The sequence below is a fragment of the Peromyscus maniculatus genome, chromosome 2 (assembly GCF_049852395.1).
Source record: "Peromyscus maniculatus bairdii isolate BWxNUB_F1_BW_parent chromosome 2, HU_Pman_BW_mat_3.1, whole genome shotgun sequence".
In the NCBI taxonomy this organism is placed as follows: domain Eukaryota; kingdom Metazoa; phylum Chordata; class Mammalia; order Rodentia; family Cricetidae; genus Peromyscus; species Peromyscus maniculatus.
The window spans coordinates 166580221-166605327 of NC_134853.1; the positions used below are offsets into that span (position 1 = coordinate 166580221).

Here is a 25107-nt window from a genome sequence, read left to right on the forward strand (position 1 = left end):
CTGGAGAGATGGCTCAGAGGTTAAGAGCACTGACTGCTCTTCCAGAGGACCCAGGCTCAATTCCCAGCACCTACATGGTGGCTCACAGCTGTCTGTAACTCCAGTTCCAGGGGATCTGACACCTTCACCCAGACACACATGCAGGCAAAACACCAATGCTTATAAAATAAATAAATTTTAAAAGGATGTCTACTACAGATCTCTGATGCTGGCTGAGCCCCCAGGGTGAGAAATTCTGCTGTAACACCAACCCTTATGACTCAGTCTTCCACAAGGAGATTAAGATCAAAGTCCTTCATGTTTCCAAACTGTCTTCCAAGTATTCATGTGCACACCCATGGGTTGTGCTGCTCTCAGCCTTGACCAGAGAAGCTTCTTCTGCAGTGGGCAGCAGTTAATACAGACCCCTGACAGTCAAAGTGCTGAGACTAAGTGATTATTGAGTGCTCAGCCCTAAATAGCATCTCTATACTAACACCTCCGAAGCTCAGGGGACATCATGGAAGAATGAGAGGGGAAATGGAAGAGGCAGCGGAGAGGAGGGGCGCTGTGAAGCACTGTCTTCTGGACATGCCATGCTCGTTGTGTTCATGAACTTACTGCAGCCACGGTTACCTGCACAAGACCTGAACAGGAACAAGCCAGCAAGCTCACACAACACTCCAGCAGGCGGCACTAACTAAAGGAATCAATAGGTTATTAAATAAAGGTGAGAAAGCGGGCCGTGGTGGCGCACACCTTAGTCACAGCACTCGGGAGGCAGAGGCAAGCAGATCTCTCTGAGTTCAAGGTCAGCCTGGTTTGGGGCTACACAGAGAAACCCTGTCTCAAAAACCAAACAATAAAATTAAATTTAAAAGGTGAGGATCTGAAGGTGGGAAAGGGGTGTGGTGGGGGAACGGGGGTTAGGAATGGGGGTGGACACATTGTATACATGTAAGAAATTGTCAATGAATAAATAAAAGGGGAAAATGCCATCTTTTACATGTAGATCTGCTTGTGCCATCAGAGTGGTACTGTAGTGACATGTGGCCTTGCCTGCCATGCTGGGCACCTAGTAACTAGTGACTAGGGACAGTGATGCAGACATAATGGACAGTGAGCATCTGGAGAAGCCACAGCAAAGACATCTACAACAGAAACAAAAGCCAAACAACTGTAAAGACATCCTTTCCTACCTACCTGGCCACAGAACTCCTGGTTTTTGTTGTTTTGTTTTGTTTAACACAGATTTGCTTATTTATTTGCCTGTAGCCCAGGGTGGCTTCAAACTCACTATGTAGCTGGTACTGGCCTTGGACACCTGGTCTTCCTGTCACGTCTCACCTGGGCTCAGCCCCTACCCCTCCTCTGCCGTTTTTTGTTTGTTTGTTTAACTAAAAGGTTAAAGGTTAGGGACAGAATCTTGCTAAGTTGCTTAGGCAGGATTTGAACTCACTCGGTCACTTCTAGCCAGGCTTTGAATTCTCATCTTCTCTTTAGATGGACATAACTGAATTAGGGAGGACCTCACCCTGATGACCTCATTTTAACTTGATGACCTCTGTACAGACCCAGTTAAGGTCACATTCTAACGTCCTGTAGATTAGGAATTCAGCATACACATGGTGAGGGGGGAGACACGGTTAAGCCCACAGTGGTGACCATTCTCTGCAGTGGGCATCCCTGCCCTCTACCTCAGGGGCGCACAACACCTTAGCCAAAAGCTCATGACTTGTGGCCTGCTGGAAGAGAAAGTGAGCCCATAATCGTGTTAATTGCCGCAAAACCACATCTGCAATTAATATGCCTTTAGAACAAAGAGCAAATGCACTAATGGTGCATAATTGGACTTCAGCTACACCCTCGGCAGCGCTGTGCTGCTGAGCTCTGCTGTTTATACTCCTTTTCAAATTAGCAAAGAGGAACAAATTAACAACCCTTTCCCCTTCACCCTGCTCTGGGGGAGCTACAGGGGCACCTCGGGGTGGAGCTGGCTGACAGGCACCCTAGTTGGAGCCTATGCAGAGTCAGACACCTAGGCCCAGCCCAGGGTCAGTGGGCAAGGTGAGGGGGTGGAAGTATTGCTCATCATGCTGATGCAGAGAGGATGTACCCAGACCCCTCCATGAGTCCTGATGGCATCGCAAACCTTGACAGGGGCTTTAGCACAGAACCCGCCGGCACCAGGGCTGAAGCCTCAGGTGACTGGACAAGCGGGCTTTATTCTTTGCTGTATTGGGGGAACAGTTGGGGGGAACACACAGGTGAAGGCCATTGGGGCCCTGAGACAGGTCTGAGTGGCATTTGGAAATCTGAAGCTCAGGGCTGCAGCCTCTGAGTAGAGGTCATCTCTGGAGTAGAGGTCAAGTCCAGGGGCAGGTGGCTATGGTGAAGAGGAATGGTAAGCCCCCACCACCGACACGGCTTAGGACGTCCATCTCTTCCTCCTCTGCTGTTCTCAGTGCACACAACCTGCTTTGTGTCTCCCAGACCTCAGGGACAGGCTGTCTGGTGACAGTCCTGATCACCTTACTCTCCTCCCCCAGCTCCCACCCAGGAAGGTGCCCTGCTCGGGCCCAGGGGCTGGAAGGCTTGTCAGCCTTGACAAGCGGCACCACCTGCACAGTGCTGGGGCCAGGCAGGGCCTCCTTGCCTCTGCCTTCACGTAGCTGGAACTCTTTGCTCTGGCCTCCCATCTGCCTCTTCCTCTAACTCCCTGGTCCCATCAAAACACACCAGGGAAGAACTGTGCCTCTGGTCTATGGCTCAGACAGTCTTAATGCTCCCGCCCATCACAGCTCCTGGCTGGGCCTGTGCAGGCTGCCAGGGAGCATCAGCACCGACTCCTGAGTGGCCCTCCTCTCCTTTGTGGGCCCCTAGTTTTTCTTTTCCCAACCCCAACCTTAAGGTGGTAAGGACCTGTCTTGTTAGCTGGCCTCCTCTGCTTTCTCAGGCCTCTCCGGGCCTCCTCCTGGCTCCTGCTCATCATTGAAAATTCCCTCAGCTCTGTGGCTGGCTATTGGACTGTCATCCCCAGACAGGCGGCCTTCTCATTTGCATCTTCTAAATCAGTCATCGGAGGCCCAGCTCTGCAACCTGACTGAGGCGCTGAGGGAACGTGGGCAGCAGGACAGAGGAGCAGGAACAGCCCTCCTTCCAGTGTGAGCACAAAGGGGCAGGTGCAGAGAAGCCCCTCCAGACGGGTGCTCGCTTTCCTTGGCTTCACTCACAGGCTTTACAGGAAGCACAGAAGGAGTACTGGGCCCTACGGACAGGGCTTGCCAGGATGTCCTAGGCTCCTGGCTCCAGTACCCAAATATGTCAGGACCATGGGAGAGGAAGGCATTTGACATAGACTCCACCCAATTGCATGGATTTTTTTTTTTAGACTGGGTCTCATTATGTAGTTAGTCCTGATTGGCCTGAAAGCATCATATAGACCAGGCTAGTCTTGAGCTCACAGAGATTTGCCTCTGCATTTTACGTGCTAAGATTAAAGACAAGACAAGCATCATCATGCCTGGATCTTAATGGACTCTTCAGAAACCAGCAGATGCAGGCATAGTCGAGCCTGCCTGTGATGCCAGCATTCAGGAGACTCAAACAGGAGGAATCATGAGTTTAGGCCAGCCTAGGCTACCTAGCGAGCTTCTAACAACAAACAAAAGAACCGGTAATTAGGCAGCCAGATGGTGGGGGTGTAGGTATTCCTGCTGTTCACACTTGTGTGGTGTGAAATGAATGATAATATCCCTACTGGAGTGACAAGCATCTTTTATGGAATACTCTCAAGGGCCACACTTCCACATCATCCCTCGAGAGGTGCACATCTTATCACCCTACTTTTGTAGATGAGGAAATGGAATGTGGACCACACAGAGCTAAAGGACATGACAGAGCCAGGGTCATATAGGAAGAGACCCAAGAGTGTTTGGAAAGGTGTCAGGTGCCATGTGCCAACAAGGAGACGGCAGCCTGGGAGGGTGTGATCTGGAAGGCACAGGCAGACCGGCTCCACCCTGACACCATAACACCGCGAGCCCTCGCAGCTGGCTTGGGAAGCAGATGAGCCAGACCGTAGCAGGCAGATAGATCTTCAGGGCCTTGCAGATTTTTAAGACTAGAGGAGTCATAGCGGTGATAGCAGTGTTGGCCCCAGGTTGGCATCTAGGGATAGCTGGCTGGCCTGTGAAGAGAGGTGGCAAGCCCCCTTCTGAGGATAGATCAGATTCCCGTCCTTCCTTTCTCTGCCCCTCTAGCACACACGCTTTGACTTTCTGTGGCCTCAGGGACAGGCTGTCACTCAGCTGTGTGATTTGGGGCAACCACCTCACTTCTCTGAATACCAATGTCCTCCTCTGTATGAGAGGGATCATAATTCTATTAATTGTGTGGACCACTGCCAGCGTGGACTCAGACAAGACTCACAGCATCCTTTGTGGAAGGCTGGCCCACCGCAAACAAACAAAGTGGGAGCCAGAGCTGGTTATGTCTCCATCTCTACAGGGGTGATTGATTAATTCCTGCTACACAGAGGCGGAAGGAGGGAGGAGGTATCCCCAAGCAATAGTGAGCTTCAGGCTTAGAAAGCCCAGGGCTCTTGGTGCCCACCACCCATGGCTAGAAAGTGATGGCTGAGTTTCAAGGTCAAGGAAAAAGAATCACTAGGGAGATAAAAACACCAAGGAGGAGCTGGGGACTTGGCTCAGTGGGTAAATGCACTTGATGAACAAGCTGACAATTTGAGTCCGGATCTAAAGGCTTTTAAGATAGTAAGAAGTGTTGAGGAATATTATTTAAGGTGTGTTACTTTTGTTTATGTTGCATTTGTTTAACTCTGTGCAGCTGTGATACTGTGCCTGTTTAAAACACCTGATGGTCTAATAAAGAAGTGAATGGCCAATAGTGAGGCAGGAGAAAGGATAGACGGGGCTGAGGGACAGAGAGAGAGAGAGAGAGAGAGAGAGAGAGAGAGAGAGAGAGAGAGAGAGAGAGAGAGAGAGTAAATAGGAGAAATCTGAGAGGAGAAAGAAAAGGAGTAGCCAGAGAAGGAGGAGGACTCCAGGGGCCAGCCACCCAGCTACACAACAAGCCAAAGAGTAAGAGAAGTTACAGAAGTGCCAGGCGGTGGTGGTGCACGGCTTTAATCCCAGCACTCGGGAGGCAGAGGCAGGCGGATCTCTGTGAGTTCGAGGCCAGCCTGGTCTACCAAGTGAGTTCCAGGAAAGGCGCAAAGCTACACAAAGAAACCCTGTCTCAAAAAACCAAAAAAAAAAAAAAAAAAAAAGACTTACAGAAGTAAGAGAACAGAAAAAGCCAGAGGCAAAAGGTAGACAGGATAAGTTAAGGAAAGCTGGCAAGAAACAAGCCAAGCTAAGACCAGATACAAGAATAAACCTCTGTATGTGATTTCTTTGGGAGCTGGCTGGGTGGTGGACCCCCAAAAGAGTAAACAACAACAACAACGAAGTGTGTCTGGTACTTCCCCCAGCTGCCCATCCAAGGGTGGGATGGGGTTCTGCTGCCCATGGCTGTTGGTTTGTGGTCAGAGGGAGGAAGCAAAATACAGAAGGACAGTAAGAAAGGATTTCCTTTCTGGCCCCTTTGATCACTGAAGTCATAGCTGCTGCTTCATACCTGGGGATTTTCTTATCCCATACAGACACAGAACCACAGAAAGTTCTAGAAAGAGTCAGAAACAAAAAGCAAGACGTGGTGGCCCGGGCCAGGAATTCTAGCACTGAAGTGAAAATGCAAGGATTGGAGACTGAAGGTCATCCTCTACATATCAAGTTCAAGGCCAGCCTGAGCTATATGAGACTCTCAAAAAAGAAAAGAAAAAGGAAAAAAGAAAAGAGAAAAGAAGTGTCAATCAGTTGGTAGAGTGCTTATCTAGTATACATAAGGCCTTGGGTTCAATTCCCCAGGGTAAGGGCATATGCCTGCAATCTCAGTACTCAGGAGGCAGAGACAAGATCAGACGTTCAAGGTCATCTTTTGTTTTGAGTTGCAGGCCAGCCAAGGATACATGAGACCTTCTCAAAAAAAAAAAAAAAAAAAAAAATGCTGTGCAGTTGGGCAGTGGTGGCACACACTTTACTCCCAGCACTCAAGAGGCAGATCTCTGATCTCTGTGAGTTCTAGGACAGCCAGGGCTACACAGAACAGAGAAACCCTGTCTCAAAAGTCAAAGCCATGAACAAAATAAATAATGGTAACAGAATCAGTGAGTATTGTCTCGGACTTGTGGCAGCAGTGAGCACCTCTAGGCACTGTGCTGTCTGTGGCTGCTGCTGGGTCAGCTCTTCTTCATAACAAACCCAAGGTCATAGGTCTCAGAGGTAGAAGAGGCACAAAGCACTCTTCTTAAACACAGAAGACTGGAGACAATCTTTGAACGGGGGAAGCATTCCCTAAGAGGACCCATTAAGTAAGTTCCTGTAGGTTCACATGTTCCCATGAGTGAGTACTATGCAGCTGTGAAAATGAATGTCTGTGCACTATGGAAATCTCAGTCTCTGCCTCTCTCTCCTTCCTCAGGGCCTCATACATATTGTGCCACTGCTCCTTCGCTGAGCCAAACCCCGCCCTGGAATATTTTCTTAAGTGAAAAAAAAAAAGCGAAATGCAGCACAGCAGGTGTGATCCGCTGCCTTTCATCTCAGAAAGAGGAGAGAAATAGCGAAATCAAAATAGAAACCAGGCTGGGCACAGGGGTGGAATCCCAGCACTAGGGAGATGGAGGAGGATGGGAAGTTCAAGGTCACTCTCTGATATATAGCAAATTTGAGGTCAGTCTGAGCTACATGAGCCTCTGTCTCAATGTAGAGCGATCTGAAAGTAGACAAAATGGTAAATGTAAGAGACAGGAGGGAGCGAATGCAAAGGATTGGGAGAGAACTTTTCAAAATAATTTGCTTTAGACAGGTGGTGGCGGCACACACTTTTAATTCCAGCACCCAGGAGGCAGAGGCAGGTGGATCTCTAAGTTTGAGGCCAGCCTGGTCTACAGACGGAGTTCCAGGACAGTCAGGGCTACACAGAAAAACCTGTCTTGAAAAGTCTCCCCACCCCACAGATGCTTTCTAGGTATTACTTTAGAGCCAGGTAGATATTTACTATAACTATAAAACAATTAGTTTGAGCTTTTACAGAAGGAAAGAAGTGAGTAGAAATGTATTTCAACCCAAGTGTGTCCAGCCAAAAAAACGTAATTATACATTGTATCCGAGAATCAAGCAGAGGTAGAATGCCTGCCAAGGATTGCACAAGGCCGTGAGTTCTGTTCCTGGCACCGCCAATAAACAAACAAATAGGAGAATTACCATCAGGGCTTGCTGATGTGTACCTGAAGTACTAGTAAGGGAAGGGAGGTCATGGGAGGGTAAGACAGGAGGGGAATACTTCAAGGCAAGGGCCCGGAGAGAGGGCTCAGCTGCTGCTCTTCCAAAGGACTTGGGTTCAGTTCCCAGCACACACTTCAGGTGGCTTGCAACCACTTGTAACTCAGTTACAGGGAATCCATCACCCTCTTCTGGCCTCCTCATTCACAGACACACACACAGACACACACACAGACACACACAGACACAGACACACACACACACACACACACACACACACACACACACACACACACAATGTAGCTTGCAGAAAGAAAGTTCAAGGCCAACATGCAAGAAAGTGACCTGGTCAAGCTACCCGAAGGCAGAGATCAGACTAGACTGTGTACTCTAGGTCCTAAGCGGTTCTGGTGGCTTCTCGGCTGCTATCGTCAGCATGGAGATTCTTCTAACCTCTGGTTGCAGCCCCTGAGTGGTTGTTTCCCCGACATATGGTTAGGTGAGTGCCCATAATAACTGCCCTTGGCTCCTCTCTGCAAACACTTGCTAAGCATACACCATGCAAACCAGTAATAACGCGCCTGCCTGTGAGCCGGCTCTGCATTGCTGGCCAAGGGCCTTCTTGCAGGTGACCTCATTTCATCCTCGATGCAGCTCTGGACTTAGCATTTACACCCCCAGCCAGGAAGCTCAGGCTCCCTGAGATCTGCCCTTCTGTAGTGTGTCTACAGACAGTGGGTGGGACTTTACAGCAAGGGCTCCCCCTCCTCCTCCTGTTTTTCCTTTCCTTTCTCTCTGTCTCTCTGTCTGTCTCTCTGTCTCTGTCTCTCTCTGTCTCTCTCTCTCTCTCTCTCTGTGTCTCTCTCTGTCTCTCTCTCTCTCTCTGTCTCTCTGTCTCTCTCTCTCTTTCAATTTTTTGAGACACAGTGTTACCATGTAACTATGGCTGACCTAGAATTTGATATGTAGACCTGGCTGACCTTGAACTCAGAGATCTGCTTGCCTCTAGCTCTAAAGTGCTGGGTTTTGTTGTTGTTGTTTGTTTGTTTAGTTTTGGTTTTTTGAGCCGGGTTTCTCTGTTTAGCCTTGGCTGTCCTGGAACTCTCTCTGTAGACCAGGCTGGCTGAGATCTCAGAGATCTACTCGCCTATGCTTCCCAAGTGCTGGGATCAAAGGTGTGCACCACCACACCATCTTCGTTGTGCTACCTTCTGAGACAATGGAGCCAGCTATGGGATCCCGGAGGGTGTGTGTGTGTGTGTGTGTGTGTGTGTGTGTGTGTGTGTGTGTACTTTATATATAGGTTGCTATTTTAGACTCACTCACCAAACTGAGTCCCAGGAGTCCTACTCTCTAGCAGTGTACCTTTAAGCAAATTTGACATTTTCTTCCTCTGAAACAGGAACAACAGTACCTTCTGGAAAGGGTTGTGGAGACATGATGTAAGTGCCATTGGCAGGTGAGAGTTTGGAGCAGAGGCTCTTGTGATCAAGTCCATTTCCCCAGGACTTGGTGACTTAGGAGCTCCGTCCTCTCCACCCACTGCCTCACATATGGCGTTCAAGTCTTCCTTGACCCACTAACAAAGCACCTACTCATTCTTGATCCAGAAGGCAGGCCTGGGAGATGGCTCCCTCCCACTGTTCCTCCGTGCCTCCCAGAACCCCAGACTCCATTGAGACTCTCTCTGCTGTCCTAATCCAGATCTATCCCTGCTCCAGAGCCATTTTGACAGCTAACAGTCCCTTTGAAAAGTGCCATTATGGCTGAGGCTCTGGTCAGGCAGACCAGAAATCAAGTTTACTGGCTCCCAAGATGCTGAGACTGACCTTTGCAGCGTACAGACTCTCCTACGGGCAGTCTCAGCATGGCAGGTTGCCCAAGCTCCTCGCCAGCCCACACCACCTGCTGCCAGCCTTCTCCATCTATCTACCTCTTTGTTTCTCTAAGGGACAGTGAGGATGAGAGATAACAGGCCCAGGGCTCCAGACAGGGGAGATCTTTGTTTCTGCGTTTCATTGAACGGAATACATTGAAATTTCCCTTTTGGCATCAGTCTGTTGACACCAACCAGTTCTGAGATGAGACCTTGATTTTATGTTCTGCAAATCTCAAAGGTCCCCGAGAAAACTGCAGAGTACTTAAAAACAAAACAAAACAAAAACAAACCTGAATGGTGAGTTCCATACTAACACTGAGAATAATAAATAAAGTGGACACAGAAATCCACCCAATTCACCACTGGGACATTTACCTGAGTACCTACTATGTGCAGTGTGCCAGGCGCTCAGAAGCCTTTGACTCCCCAGGGAAAATGCATGCTATCTATTTACATGCATTGTATGCCAGGCTCTATGAAGCATGTTATTATTATTATTTTTTTTTAGGGACTGGATCGATGGTTAAGAGCACTGGCTACTCTTGCAGAGGACCTGGGTTCGATTCCCAGTGCCCACATGACTGCTCACAACCATCTGTAATTCCAGTTCCCTGGGATCCAATGCCTTCTTCTAGCCTCCTCGGGCACCTCCACATGGTAAATAAAGATGCATGCAGGCAGAACACCATGTACATAAAATAATAAAATAGTTTAAGAAAAAGCCAGGCAGTGGTGGCACAAACCTTTAATCCCAGCACTCGGGAGGCAGAGGCAGGCGGATCTTTGAGTTTGAGGTCAGCCTAGTCTACATAGTGAGTTCCAAGGCAGCCAGGGCTACACAAGGGAAACCTTGTCTCAAAACCAAACCAAACCAAAACAAACCAAAACAAACCAAAACAAAACAAGAGCAAAAAACCCTAAAAACAAAAATTTAACTTACATTTTATTTATTATTTTGTGTGTGTTTGTGTGCTCGTGTGTGTGTGTGTGTGTGTGTGTGTGTGTGTGTGTGTGAGAGAGAGAGAGAGAGAGAGAGAGAGAGAGAGAGAGAGAGAGAGAGAGAACACATATCTGGAGGTCAGAAGACAGCTTGCAGGAATTGGTTCTCTCCTTCTAGCATGGGGGTCCTGGGGAGTGAACTCAGGTCGTCAGACCTGGTGGCAAGAGGCTTTACAGCTTTGTCCACTGAGCCATCTCTGCAGCTATGGTTGGTTTGAGACAGGATCACATGTAGCCCAGGCTGGCCTCAAATTCCCTATGCAGTTGAGGACGATCTAAATTTCTGATCTTTGGGGTTCCACCTCATAAGTACTGAGAGTACAAGCATGTGCCGTCCAGCCGGTTTAGAGAGTGCTGGAGATGGAACCCAGGGTCTCGGGAATGCTAGGCAAGCACCCTGCTAGCTGAGCTACAACCCCAGTCCCCCATGAGACCCTTTGATTACACCATCTGTAATAAATCTCCTGACTCTAAAGATGTGGGTATTGCTATTGCACTTCACAGGTGAGGAAAAAGATTCGGAAAGTTTCATGATTTGCGATTTGCTCACAACCACTTGCAGAGTGAGAGCAGAATTCCAGTCCAGTCCTGTCTGCCTGAACTCTCTCTTTTGGTCCTTCCCACTAGGTTGCAGGGGGAAAGAACACGACTCAGTTGGATAGTGACTGATGCGGCAGCAGCCATCATGCCTGGGACTATATGGCCACAGCAGGTCGGGCAGGGACTGCTAGGAGGATTTCCTGAGGGAGGCAGCCCTGGCACACCGGGGCAGGAGTGACGGCTGGGTCAGGGGATGCTGGCATTTGAGTGAAGACAGACAGACAGCAAGGTCACAGCTCTGTAGCGCCTAGGCTGAGAAGTGGGAAGTCTTCCCAGAACGTCCTAGAGCGGTTGAGGTGGCAACAGGAAGTCCCCCAGAGTCAGCAACACCGCGGGCAGTTGCAGCCATGGGCCGAGGATGACATCTTCGGCCGGAAGGAGTGCTGGGGTGTGGTCTAGAGGTGGGGATGGGCAGCAGGAACCCTGGGAGGGATCCCGCTGCAGGAATGTGCCAGACATTACCAGTATGGAATCTTCAGGCTTTGTGGGGAAACACAGGACAGAGAGGAGAATTTCCATTACAGTTTGCTTTGACACACTCTCAGGTCATGGCACATCTCTCCACAGCTGTTGAAGGTCTTCCTGTATCATCAAGTCCAACCCCCCCATCCTGTCCTGTCCAGGCACCTCAGTCTACCTTTATTTTTTTAGTTTTTTATTTTTTTTAGTTTTAGTTTTTGTCCAAACTGTTCTAAACAGTCCTCTCTCTCCAGAGGCCACCCATTCCACTCTGCCCCATCACCACCCACCTTCCTCTAGCTGCATCCCAAGCTGGCCCAAACAACCCACCAATGCCCCATTCTCCCCCAAACCTGGCCCCTGACATTGTTGGTGGCTCTTCCTTCCAGCTTTGGTTAAATAACGTTTGGTTGCTGTTAAGCTTTTTGTTGTAGGTGTTTCCCTAATGAGGCCACCCTGCCCTCGAGGGCCTAGGGCGGACTCTTCTCAGCCACAGAAGGCATTTCACTTTCCTGTCAGTAAAATAGAACCAATTAAGTCTCCCAAAGCACGGTGCTCACTGAAGTCCACCGTGACTCGGCCAACCCTGTCCTCTAGCGTGGGGCAGCTTGTGTGTGTGTGTGTGTGTGTGTGTGTGTGTGTGTGTGTGTGTGTGTCCAGATTCCAGGAGGCAGATAAGGGCACAAGGAAAAGGGGTGGGCCCCAGAGAACCCCATAGAGACTCACAGAAGGGGCCCTTCTTTTGGACCTCTGTATTCCTAAAGGATACTTAACATCGGACTCAGCGCGCTACAAGCCCATAAGCCACAAAAGGTTTCTTCAGTAAATCAGGACTCCCTGGAGACGGTACCTTTCCAAACCCCCAGACTGGAGCTGGAGAACAAGTACAGCCACCCTAGTCTGTTTGCCAAACACTCTGGGGTGAGCTGTGACCCCGAAACCTTTCCCGACCCCACAAGCTCCGCTCATCACCTCCACTTGGCAGAGGTGCTTGGAGGAGACACTGCTCGGCCCAAGTGAGCTCCGAGGCCCTGGGATCTGCAGTCCTAGCGGGTGGAGGGGCAAGTCCTTAGGTTCGAGAACCGAGGCGTGACTCCGCAGGAGCCTTGGGGAGCTTCCAGGTGCAGCGTCCAGAGGCGCGCGCGGGGAGGAGGATGGATGCTCTGGGGCGGCCGCGGGCGGGGGGCGCGTCCTGCGGGTCCCTTCAGGTCCCTCCGGGCTGCTCCCGGGCCAATCCTCCTCGGCGCGTTCCCGCAGGCGCGCACCGCGGGCTCAGCCCGTGGGCTCGTGCACCCGCGGCGCGGGGAGCGTGCGCGCGCGCTCTCCCTCCCTCCCTCCTTCCCTCCCCGCCCCGCCCGCCCGCCGCCACCCCGCCCCCGGCCGGGTACCCTCGCCGGACCCGAGAGAGAGCGCCGCCGCCATCTTAGCCGCCGCCGCCGCCTCCAGCGCAGCGCTGCCGACTAGGGGAGGGCGCGCGCGGCCCAGCAGCACGGCGGCTGCTGCTCCCATCCCGGTGCTCGCCGCGCCGCCCAGCCGCGGGGCTCCCGGCTGCCCGTGCCCCTCTTAGCGTCCCCGCGCACCTCGCTGCCGCTTCCGCGTCGGGCCGGCCGCGGCGCCCCGAGCCCGAGCGATGCTGCGCCGCCCTGCGCCCGCGCTGTCCCCGGCCGTCCCGCTGCTGCTGGCCGGGCTGCTGAGCGGCGGCGGGGTCTGGGCCGCGCGAGGTAAGCGGCGGGGCGCGGTGAGCCGGGTGCGGGGACCATAACCGGGTGCAAGGTTGGGCCGAGTGCGGGAGTCATGCGGGGCCGCGGGGGTCGGGTCGGGGCCGGGTGCGGGAACCGTGTCCCCGGTTCAAGGTGGGGGCCCGAGTGCGGGAGTCATGCGGAGCGTCTGGGTTGTGGACAAGGTGGGTACAGCCCTGAAGTCGTGCAGGGCCTCACGGATCTGGGCCGAGTGCGGGAATCGTGCCAGAGCCCAGGGTTCGGGTCCTAGTGCGCGCATTGTATTAGCAAGGTTCGGGTCCGAATGTAGGAATAGTGCCAAGGCCCATGGTTCGGATCCGAGTGCGCGAATCGTATTGAGCTAGGTTTGGGTCCGAGTTCCGGAATAGTAACCGGGTGCAAGGAGGTGGGCAGAGTGCAGGAGTCGTTTAGGGCTGCAGGGTTTGGGTCCGAGTGTGGGAATTGTGCCAGGTCCCAGTGCACGCGTCGTATTGGGCGAGGTGCGGATCCGAATGCGCAAGTCGTATCCGGCAAGGTTTGGGGCCCAGCGCGGTGATCGTATCAGGGACACAGGTGCAGGACCCAGTGCGGGACTGGTGTCAGCGGACAGGGATCGGTCCCGAGTGAGGTGGTGTTACTGGGGCGCGGGATTCCGGCCCGAGTGTGGGACTGATTGCTTGGGCGCGGGGCTGCGGACTGAGTGCGGAGCACCGAGCCGGTTCGCTACATGAGGTTCAGGTGCAGGCGTGCAGAGCCGGGCACTGAGCCCCAGAGAACCTAGGCACGCGATGCAGTTGCCTGGGGGAAGCCAATTTTTTCCCGGGCGGGGCACCTGGGTCTTGAGCAGCCCAGTTGCAGCCCCAGGGTGGTGGAGGTGCTCATCTGGGGAAATCAGGGGACGCGCGGAGGGGGTCAGCCCACTTTCCAGGAGTGCACTCAGCCAGGGGGTGCGCCCCTGGGTGGGATGCAGTGGTCCTGTATTGGGTGCTCAGATGTGCATCAGCTGGGGGATGCACGCATGGGTTTTGGTGTGTGCTTACATAAGAATCCACTCCTCCGCATCCCTTTCCCAAGATCCCGGTTCTCTGCTGCGGCTAGGTGGACACCACGACTTCGCCCCTTTCTGCCTCCTCTCTAAGTCCTTGAAACGTGGTTTCCGAAGTAGCAGAGGCGAAAACTCCGCTTCCTTCCCACCCTTTTACCCAAGGCGAAATTGAGAAGGTGTTTGTGACCACTTCTCGCCTACCGGGTGTGAGCAAAGTGTTCATTTCCCGCAGCTTTACTCACGGTGATGTGCAAGGCTGTATGACCACCACAGAAACTAGAAGCCCCGCTAATTCTTAGGATTGTAGGTGACAAATAATACTTCTTTGCTAACTGATTGTTTTAAATATTCATCCACTTAAACTAAACATTTTACCAGCCTCTGATATTGACCGAGTTTGCCACCAAAAAGCTTACGCATTGCAGATAAAGGCTCTTGAACGGAACTTGAAATTGTCAACATTCCCTGCCCTTAAAGGATTCTAGGTCTATAGTCTATAGAGTGCTCTAATCTATTTTCTTCGAGTGTATATTTTGGTAATCAAAAGAACTTTGGGGGAGGAGAATTAATAGAAGTCTGGATGAGATGGTCACATTATAACTTTGCAAGCTTTAAAAAAAGGTTGCTTTTTCTCCTTACCCTGACATAGGAAAGTTGTGTTCACAAAATAAAGGGCAGAAGAGGCCAAGGCAGCCTTTGTTCCAGCATGCCACACAGAGGGTGATAAACTGTGAAAACTTCTTTTATTTCATTTAGAACATTCTGTCCATTCTTGTCAAAGTCAGCTCCTCCTTGGCACCAAGCAGCTACTTAGCCTGCGTTTGGTTTTTTAAACGTTTCATTAAGCCAAGTTTGAAGCCTGATATATCCAAGAGGGAAAAAAGTCAGTTTTGGAAAAACCCCATACATTAAAAAAAAAAAAAAAAAAAAGTGCTTGGGTTGGGTATTTTAGAAACAGTTGGAGTAATATTTAGTTCAGCTGGCAATAACACTGCTCGTTTGAATCCATGATTTTTAAGTTTGTTCCTATTCCTACATTTGCATTCATCTTTTAATTTCTTTGGTTGGACTATGGTATCAGTCTCCTCTGACTGTTTATGGCAGACTGGCAGAAAGGAACGGGAAATTTCCAGTGGGTTGAGTTTTTGAGTCATTTGTAATCTGCTTTCTCTAGCTTTTCCCTGGTGCACGTATGGCCCATTGGGGTTCTTATTCTTCAAAATAAAAACATTTAAACATCATTTTTCCTTTTGCATTTGTTGTTTCTTTTTTTCCAGCGTGCACATTCATGAATATTCCATGACATGCTAATAAAACAATTTCAGTTTGAAATGTTACAAATGAGTTTTATATGTAAATATGCAATTTGTGGAGGCGCTTTCTGTAGGCTCATTATTATTTCAATTAGCATCTGCGTGCTCTCAGCGATGTTGGTGCTGGGGACAGAGCCCAGGGCCTAGCCTAGGCTGGGCCATGCTCTGCTGCTGACCCCCACTTCCACTTCCGTATTCCAGATGGTTTCATGGTGTAAGTCAGAAGGGCATAAACTGCTGTTCATACTCCATATTCCTTGAATAATTACTAATGGAATAAAGTTCACATGCAGACTTAGAGTGAAAATGGTAGCTATCCTAATATAAATTACATTGGATTATTAATTAATTGTCTTGAAAATTTTTTAATCCCCTCCCCCCATCTTTGAGATAGTCTCATTCTGTAGCCTGGAGCTTGCTGTGTAGACCAGGCTGGCCTTGAACTCGAGGTGATATCCACCACCACCACCCCGCATCTCCTGTCTGGCTAATTAGTTGTTTCGTTTTAGAGTACTATAGAATTTCACTTTAATTTTAAAAAAATCAAGGAAATCAGAATACGGGAAGTCTCTGCAGGTCCTGGATGGTTGTGTCTGCTGCAGCTTATCTTCTAGCGAAGGAGATCTTGAAATACTATCAGGAAATAGGAACTGACATAGAGAAATTGGAAAGCTACCTGATGTTATAGTCACTGTTATTTTTTTGTTTCTTCCAAATTTTCTTTTTTATTTTTGAGGCAAGGTTTCTCTCTGCAGCCCTGGCTGTCCTAGACCTAGCTTTGTGGATCAGGCTGGCCTCAAAATCACAGAGATCTGCCTGACTCTGCTTTTAAAATACTGAGATAAAAGGCGTGCGCCATCTCTGCCCGGCAAAATTTTCACACAGACCTCTCACAGCCTAAAACTGAAATATTAGTTTTGTGGGGTTTTTTTTTTTTTTTTTTTTTTTTTTTTTTTTTTTTTTTGTCTTCAAAATCAAATACCAACAATAAGGCATAAGATCGGGTGCCTAACCCTCCCTCACTGTCCTGTTTGACAGCGGAAGGCTCTCTTGAGATACAGGTGCCTGTGTGGAGATTGAGCCCAGGGTCTTGAGCAGGACCGAACAAATGTGCTAAGCCGCGTCTCCAGCCCCTACCGCTCTATTTGAAATTCTCTCTCAACTCCTGAATCTCCCTTTCTCTACTTATTTGTTCATTTTTGCATAGCATTGACCTCATTGATTTTCTTTTTACATTGTTTGTTTATTATTTGAGGGGAGGGAGGCATACCATCTAGCATTTTGCTAGCTCCTGTTAAATAGGCTTCTATAAAAAAACTTTGAAGCAGGAGAGTCATTTCAATATAGAATTTATTATTATCTTAGTTTAACACTTATTTGGATGCAGAAGAATTAATAAAATAAATAAAATTAAGAAAGTACTACTAATTCTTAGTGTGCCATAGTTCAAAAGTCTTTAACTTGATTACTTGGAGTATTGGATTAGGAGGTAATTCATACTTTGGCCACATACTTTAGGAGAAAGAACAAAACCAAGCAGTTTCATAGAAATTCCTTTTCGTAGGACGATTGGAAATTCGTTTCGAAGCCAGGCAGTGGTGGTCCACACCTTTGATCCCAGCACTTGGGAGGCAGAGGCAGGAGGATCTCTATGAGTTTGAGGCCAGCCTGGTCTACAGAGTGAGTTCCAGGACAACCAGGACTACACAGAGAAACCCTGTCTCAAAAAAAAAAAAAAAAACAAGACAAAAAAACAAACAAAAGACAAAAAAAAAACAAACAAAACAATGAAAAATTCATTTCGATTATCATTTGTATTGCTGCTAACCTGTTTTTAAAAAACCTGTATTTTTTTGGGGTGTGTGTGTGTGTGCAGCTATCTGCAGAGGCCAGAAGAGGGCGATGAGGTCCTGGGACTGGAGTTATAGGTGGTTGTGAACTTCTCGATGTGGGTGCTGAGAATCCAGTTCCAATCTTTTGAAAGCAGCCAGTGTTCTTAACTGCTGAGCCATCCCATTCTTAACTGCTGGAGACAGCCCTGTTGATTTCATTCTTTAGTCAAAGAAGAGCAGCTTATATTTCAGATATGAAGAATATGGCCTGAAATGACAAATGAAATGATTTTATATTGAAATCAGAAAATGGTATAATTGTAACACGTTTCAGTAACTGGGTAAACTTATTAAAATAAGTCTGAATATTAAAAATGATAAACCTAAGATAAATGAAAATTTTATACTAAAGATTATTGCAACTCAGGTGCCGTAATGCGTACCTATAATCCTAGCACGTGGGAGGTAGAGGCAGGAGAATCAAAGGTTTGGGATCTTTCTTGGCTGCATAGAAAGTTATAGACCATATGAGACCCTGTTGCAAACAAATAAACCAATTGCATTATTTTCATTATTGCTTTGTAAAACAGGAAAATGTGATTTTTTTTTTTTTTTTTTTTTTTGGCTAGAATTGTATTCCATGTAAAAGAATTGAGACAGACGGTGAGACTGCTGACGGGCAAACTGCTTCTCCTTCAGACGGATCGTGAGTTCTGTCTCGGGACTCACGTGGTGGAAGGAGAGAACCAACTCCCACGAGTTGTCCTCTGACCCCCACCAAGTGTCATGACACATGCAAGCTTCCCCATAAAATAAATATAATAATAATAATAATAATAATAATAATAATAATAATAATAATAATAAACAAACTGCCGGGCGGTGGTGGCGCACACCTTTAATCGCAGCACTCGGGAGGCAGAGGCAGGAGGATCTCTGTGAGTTGAAGGCCAGCCTGGCCTACAGAACAGGATCCAGGACAGGCTCCAAAACTACACAGAGAAACCCTGTCTCAAACCAAAAACAAAAACAAAAACAAAACACCAAAAACCCTTTAAAAATGGACCCAGGGCTGGAGAGACGACCCGGTGATTGAGAGTGCTTACTGCTCTTGTGGAGACCTAGGTCTGGTTCCCAGCACTGTAACTCCAGCTCCTGTGGATCTAGTGCCCTCTTCCGGTCTCCAAGGCATTGCACACATCTGCTGCACGTACATGCAGACAAAACACCCATTAAAAAAAGTAAATAAACCGGGCGGTGGTGGCACACGTCTTTTATCCCAGCACTGGGGAGGCAGAGGCAGACGGATCTCTGTGATTTCGAGGCCAGCCTGGTCTACAGAGCAAGTTCTAGGGAAGGCGCAAAGCTACACAAAGAAACTCTGTCACCAAAAAAAAAGTAAATCTTTTTTAAAAATTGGAACAAACCAGGCATGATGACTTAGGCCTGTAATCATAATGCTCAGGAGGGTGAAGCAGGAGGATTGGGAAAAGTTTGAAGCAAGCCTGACCATGTAATGAGTTCAAGGCCAGCCACCAGGAGCCTGACCCTCAGGTATTCTAGTTGAGGCTTCAGAACATTCTACCTTGCTTTTCTTGTTGTCTTGATTTGGTAGAAGCAGAGTTTCTCAGACGAAATTCATGTTTGCAAATGGAAATTTAAAATGTCTATTTGCCTGTAAACTACAGCCCGCATAGTCGGCAGACGAGGAGGAGTATGTACTCTAGACTGGTAGAGGTGATTTACGCGAAGTCGTGTTCTTTCATTGTTAAAAAACCCAAACTCCAGGGTGCCCTTCAGACACAAGCGGGTGCTGAGGAAAGGCCACAGGTGGGGTCCTGGTGCTGTCACAGCGCCTCCTGAACAGGTTTCCTGAAGAGCCACCACCCCTGTGTCACAGAAGCGACCTGCCCTCTGTCTCAGCGTTAGGTGTGGTTTAGCTCATTCTATCATTTAGCTTTAGGATGATATTATTAGATTAGACATTTTCACAGGATGCCTTGCTGAGTGTGTTTTTTTAAAGGTTCTCGGCAAAGATTCAATTATTTCAAAGTAACTGAATATAAAGTGCCTTAAAAGCCTGTAAAATGCATTGAAGGTCAACCTCCTTCCTCTCTGAACCCCAGCAGGAGGCTAGTGGCAGGCAGCAGCCTACCAAAAGAAGGCCCGTGTTTGCCTTTGTGCCTTTTTGGTCAGAGATGGACAGTGTCTCTGTCACCTGTTTCAGATCAGTCTGATTCTCCTGTCCCAAGAACTCCTATTGAGGCTGTTCTCAGATTTTTCTCTTTAACACATTCCTTTTTCTTTATCTTTTAACTGAACCCAGGGCACCTCCCCCCCTTTGTCTCTGTCTCTGTCTGTGAGTGTGAGTGTGTGTGTATGTGTGTGTGTGTGTGTGTGTGTGTGTGTGTGTGTGTGTGTGTGTATCAGAGGTTGAATCAGGTGTCTTTGTCCATTGTCCTCTTATGTTTTCATCCAGGGTCTCTTACTGAACCCAGAGCTCACCAGTTGGCTTCACTGTCTAGCCAGTGAATGCAAATGTCTCCATTTCTCTGCGCCCAAGGACAGGGTCATAGGCCTTCTTGACCACACCTGGCCTTTCCGTGGGTGCTGGGGATCTGAACACAGCACTTCATGCTTGTGCAGCAGGCCAGTTAATTCCCAGCTGAGCTGTCTCCGCTGTAGGAGACGGTCTCAGAGCTGGCCTCTGGTGTGCCAGGTAGCAAGAGTGACCTTGCATTTGCAATCCTCCTGTCACCTTGCACCCCAGTGCTGGGATCATGGGTGTGCACCACCCTCCAGAATTTACACAGTGCTGAGATGGAACACAAAATTAACCTTTTAAAGTGCATGATTTGGTGACGGTGATATTCGTAAATTCACAGTTTCATTACCATCACCCCAGTCAAATTCCAGTCCATCCTAAACCCTGTACACGTTGGCAGTCACTTGCCATGCCTTTGACAACTGCTGCTTTTTCTGTCTGGATTTACTTGTTCTGGACATTGTACACTAGTGTTCTCATGGTATTTGGCCAAATTTCTTTCACATAATGTATTTGCTTTTCCTTCCTTCCTTCCTTCCTTCCTTCCTTCCTTCCTTCCTTCCTTCCTTCCTTCCTTCCTTCCTTCCTTCCTTTCTCCTTCCTTCCTTCCTTCCTTCCTTCCTTCCTTCCTTCCTTCCTTCCTTCCTTCCTTCCTTCCTTCCTTTCTCCTTCCTTTCTCCTTCCTTCTTTCCTTCCTTCCTTCCTTCCTTCCTTCCTTCCTTCCTTCCTTCCTTCCTTCCTTCCTTCCTTCCTTCCTTCTTTTCTTTTTCTTTTTTTTCAAGACAAAGTTTCTCTGTGTAGTCCTGCCTGTCATTGGACTCTGTAGACCAGGCTGGTCTCGAACTCACAGAGACCTGTCTACCTCTTTCTCAAAAATGCACCTGGCAACTTAGTGTATTTTCAAGATTTATCAGTATCATGGCATATGTCAGAACTTCATTTGGGTTTTGGCCAAATAATATCCCATTGTGCTACATTTTGTTTTATTTATCAGTTTGTAGTCATTTGGATTATGTCCACTTAGTACCTTTCTTATACTGTGAACATTTATGCACAAGATTTTGTGAGGATGTGTCTTAATTTTATTTTATTTTATTTTTTGATTTTTTGAGATAGGGTTTCTCCGTATAGTTTTGGTGCCTGTCCTGGATCTCACTCTATAGACCAGGCTGACCTCAAACTCACAGAGATCCCCAAGTGCTGGGATTAAAGGGAGGATGTGGGTTTTTTTTGTTTTTTTTTTAAAGATTTATTTATTTATTTATTATGTATACAGTATGTATGACTACAGGCCAGAAGAGGGCACCAGATCCCATTACAGATGGTTGTGAGCCACCATGTGGTTGCTGGGAATTGAACTCAGGACCTCTGGAAGAGCAGTCAGTGCTCTTAACCTCTGAGCCATCTCTCCAGCCCAAGGGAGGATGTGTCTTAAGATCTCTTGAGTATATACTTAGGAGTGGGATTTATGGGTCTTAGGGTAATTTTTTTATTCTGAGAGAGTATCATGTAGCCCAGGCTAGCCCAAACTCATTGCAGAGCTGGGGCTATTGTTATTCTCTGATCCCACTGCCAAGTGGTGAGATCCCAGGCGTGTGAGTGCCTACGGACCTGGCTGCTTTTGGTTTAACCTCATGTTTAACCTCCTTATGTTTAACCGGTTGACCTCAGACTGTTTCTCAGAGACTGTGACATCCTGTGACCTCCACAGTGACTTGAGGGAGCATTTTTCTGCTCCAAACAACATTCCCCTTTGTTCTTAAGTTGAAGGTTGCTGGTTTTCTCTTCACGGGGCAAAGAAACATTTCACCCAACCGGTTCCTTCCTTTGTGTCTGTCCCAGGGTTTTGAGTGGAGTGGGGAGGAACTGTGAAGTCGCTGTCCTCTGCTCGCACAGCCCCACCCCCGGGACAGACAGGCTTGTGCGCACCTACAGGCTCCGGACACAAAGCCTCTCTCTCACGCTCTGCTTTCCTTTGGACTGAGCCCTGTCTTTCCTATCTTGGCGTCATCTCAGCCCGAAGCTCTCTTTGTCACTTTTCACTCTGAGGCCCTCAACATTTTGTGACCCAGTATCTCAGGTTCTCATGTTTGGTGATCTGAGATGGAGCCAGCCCATAGCAGAATGTGGGGCTAGGCTTCTAAGCAGGGCCGAACTTCATGAAGGTGTCTTAAATGACATGTGAATTCCTAGGCTACAGCTGGCTTAGAAAATGACAGTTGCTCAGTCATTATATTTTGTTATGCTAATTGGAGACTGGGGTTTAAAAAGAAAAGTATTTTGTCTGGTCCTTTGATTTTATTTTTTAATTAATGTTCCTTATTTACCCAATCTTTAATCCTAGTACAAAACATTTAGAGACATTTTTTTTTAGAATCAAATGTACTTTAAAACGTAGTAAGAATTAGCCGGGCAGTGGTGGCACACACCTTTAATCCCAGCACTTGGGAGGCAGAGGCAGGAGGATCTCTGTGAGTTCGAGGCCAGCCTGGGCTACAGAGTGAGTTCCAGGACAGGCTCCAAAACTACACAGAGAAACCCTGTCTCGAAAAACAAAAAACAAACAAACAAACAAAAAACTTAGTATGAATAAATGTCATCTTTAATTTTTAAAATGAAAGAAACAAAAATATTTATTCTAAGTTCCTCCCAATACTTAAAATTTTTTTGAGACAGAGTCTCATGTAGCCTAGACCTGCCTCCAGCTCCATACAAAGCTGAGACGTGCTTCCATGTCCAGTTTATGGGCGGTGCGGATCACATACACACACACACACACACACACACACACACACACACACACACACACACACCTCATACTCGAGTGTGGCTTTGTGCATGCTAGGCAAGTACTCTACAGGTCAAGCCACACTTGAGTGTGTGTATACTGCACACTTTTTTTTTTTTTTTTTTTTGAGACAGGGTTTCTCTGTGTAGCCCTGGCTGTCCTGGAACACTCTGTAGACCAGGCTGGCCTGGAAGTGACAGAGCTCCGCCTTCCTCACCGCCAGGCTCTATGCACACATTTTTGACACAGGCACTTACTAGGTATCCCAGACTTGCTTAGAACTCAGTGTCCCCCAGGCTGGCCTTGAACTTTTAGCAGTCCTCCTGCCTCAGCCTTCCCGATGAACCAGCCAGTGTACAGCCTCCAGCTGATGCTCTCCTCCCGCTCCCCCTGTCCCTCCTGCCCCCCTCCCCCTTCCTCCCCTACCCTGCCCCACAGGGAGACTCTGGGCTTTCATTCTTTAGTAGCCTCAGGATGCAGGCTGCCTCTTCTTTGTGCGCACAACACCTTGCCAGAGACATGTTATTCTGAGTTCATCAGAGACGGTGAGAAAAGGGGGGTTGGTGCATGATTTGGGGGATTAAAACCCTGTGTCAAACAGATTGTGTGTACCTTTAAGTACACTGGCTAATTCCTGCCAGTTTCAAATTGCATATGGGATTAGTACCTAGGATGACAGTAATTAAAATGCACAGCTAATCCCTCATCTTTTTTTTCCCTGCCATGCATTTCAAACGTTTATCAAAGAAATAAGAACAGTGTGCGCTGACGTGTCTCTAATTTCTTCCTGGCTTCCTCTGGGTGAAATTTGTGGAAGAACAGTGGGGTGGGGTGGGGTGGGGACCGGCGCTGAGGACGGTGGCTTTGTGCCTGAGCCCTCACTCACAGTACCGCGTTAATGGCGGGGGATCTCGAAATCCTCAGGGTGGATTATAAGCCCGGAATTGGTGAGGGCTGATCTTCTGAGGTTCTGTAAATAGCCACCTGCACCTGCGTGTGATTCCCAAGCAAAGTGTTTCCTCTTGGCAAGGGTCTGAAAAGGCTGTGCTCAGTGCAGGAGTGCCTGTGCTTACTTAGCCCAGGAGCAACTAGAACGCATCCTCTGTACTTCAAAGTCGCAAATGGAAAATAAATACCATGGGGCTGGAGATGTGGTCTGCCAGTGAGGATGCCTTGCGGCTGCTTGTCCAGAGAACCTGAGTTCGGGTCCCAGCATTCTTCCCAGGCAGCTCACAGATACGTGTAACTCCAGCTTCAGGGGATCCGATGCCCTCTCCTGACCTTGCCCGGGCACAGGCACAGGTGGCATACACATAAATAAAAATAAGATAACTATCCCGGCTACAAGTGTGGCTTTGTGCTAGAGCACATGCTGTATGTGTGAGTTCCTGGATTTGATCTCCAGTATTGCAAAAGCAAAACAGAATTCGGGCCTAGAGAGATGGTTCAGGGGCTAAGAGCACTGGCTGTTCTTGCAGAGGACCCAAGTTTGGTTCCCAGTGCCCATATGGCAGCTCATGACCATCCATAATTCCAGCTCCAAGGGATCTACGGGCACTGAATGCACATGGTGTGTATACAGTCATACAGGCAAAGCACTCATACGTGTAAAATAAAACAAAATAGAACGCAACAACAAAAACCTTAACTATGGGATTAGCAAGACTGCTCAGCAGATAACGGCACCTGCTGTACAAGCCTGGAGACCTGAGTTCGATTCCCAGAAATGTGGTGGAAGGAGAGAACTGAGTTCTGAAAGTTGTCCTCTGACCTCCACGTGTTCCTGAGGTAGTGTGCCCATATTCCTGTGCATGCGCACATAATAGAACAATACTTAAATGCTCTTTCTTTTTTTTTTTTCTTTTTTTTCTTTTTTTTTTTTGATTTTTCGAGACAGGGTTTCTCTGTGTAGCTTTGCGCCTTTCCTGGATCTCACTTGGTAGCCCAGGCTGACCTCGAACTCACAGAGATCCGCCTGTCTCTGCCTCCCGAGTGCTGGGATTAAAAACGTGCGCCACCACCGCCCGGCCTTAAATGCTCTTTCTATATGAATTGGATATATTTAAGCCATGTGGTAGCACACGCCTTTAATCCCAGCACTCGGGAGACAGAGGCAGGTGGATCTCTGAGTTTGAGGCCAGCCTGGTCTACAGAGTGAGTTCCGGGACAGCCAGAGTGACACAGAGAAACCCTGTCTCGAATCCCCAACCCCCCAAAAAATCCTCTTTTAAACTTGTATCATTAGGATGAATTTTCTTTCCTTTTTCTTTTTCCTCCTCCCTCCTTCCCTTTCTTCCTTGCCCTTCCCTCTGACCCTCCCTCCCTCCCTCTCTCTCTCTCCTTCCTCTTCCTTTTCTCTCCCCTCCCCTCCCTTCCTTTCCCTCCCCTCCCGACCTTTTCTGGGGATTAAACTTGGCTCTGTGTGTGTTGGCCAAGCACACTGCCATCAGGCTCTCCCAGGCCCTGCAGGATGTCACATTGCTCCCCTTCTAGGAACTTTTATAACAAGGGCCACAGTATCAATATCTGTTTCAGTGAAATGTTCTAGAGGTCACTCATTGCCAGTGATACATAGTTGCTTATTTAACTGGTTGAGTTCATTGA

General features: G+C 48.4%; 1 protein-coding gene across 4 annotated transcripts in view; it reads left to right on the plus strand.

Annotated features, from left to right (window-relative positions):
* The first annotated feature begins 12768 nt into the window (after positions 1–12768).
* The window catches only part of Clstn1 (calsyntenin 1), a 69708-nt gene continuing 57369 nt past the window's right edge, over positions 12769–25107 (plus strand). For 2 of the 4 annotated variants that reach the window (XM_042272468.2, XM_076565665.1), the window contains exon 1: positions 12769–12983. In XM_042272468.2, coding sequence (XP_042128402.2) covers positions 12893–12983 — 91 coding nt within the window. In that variant the 5' untranslated portion in view covers positions 12769–12892. The remainder of the gene's footprint in view (positions 12984–25107) is intronic. The other 2 variants (XM_076565664.1, XM_076565666.1) reach the window with 1 other exon arrangement.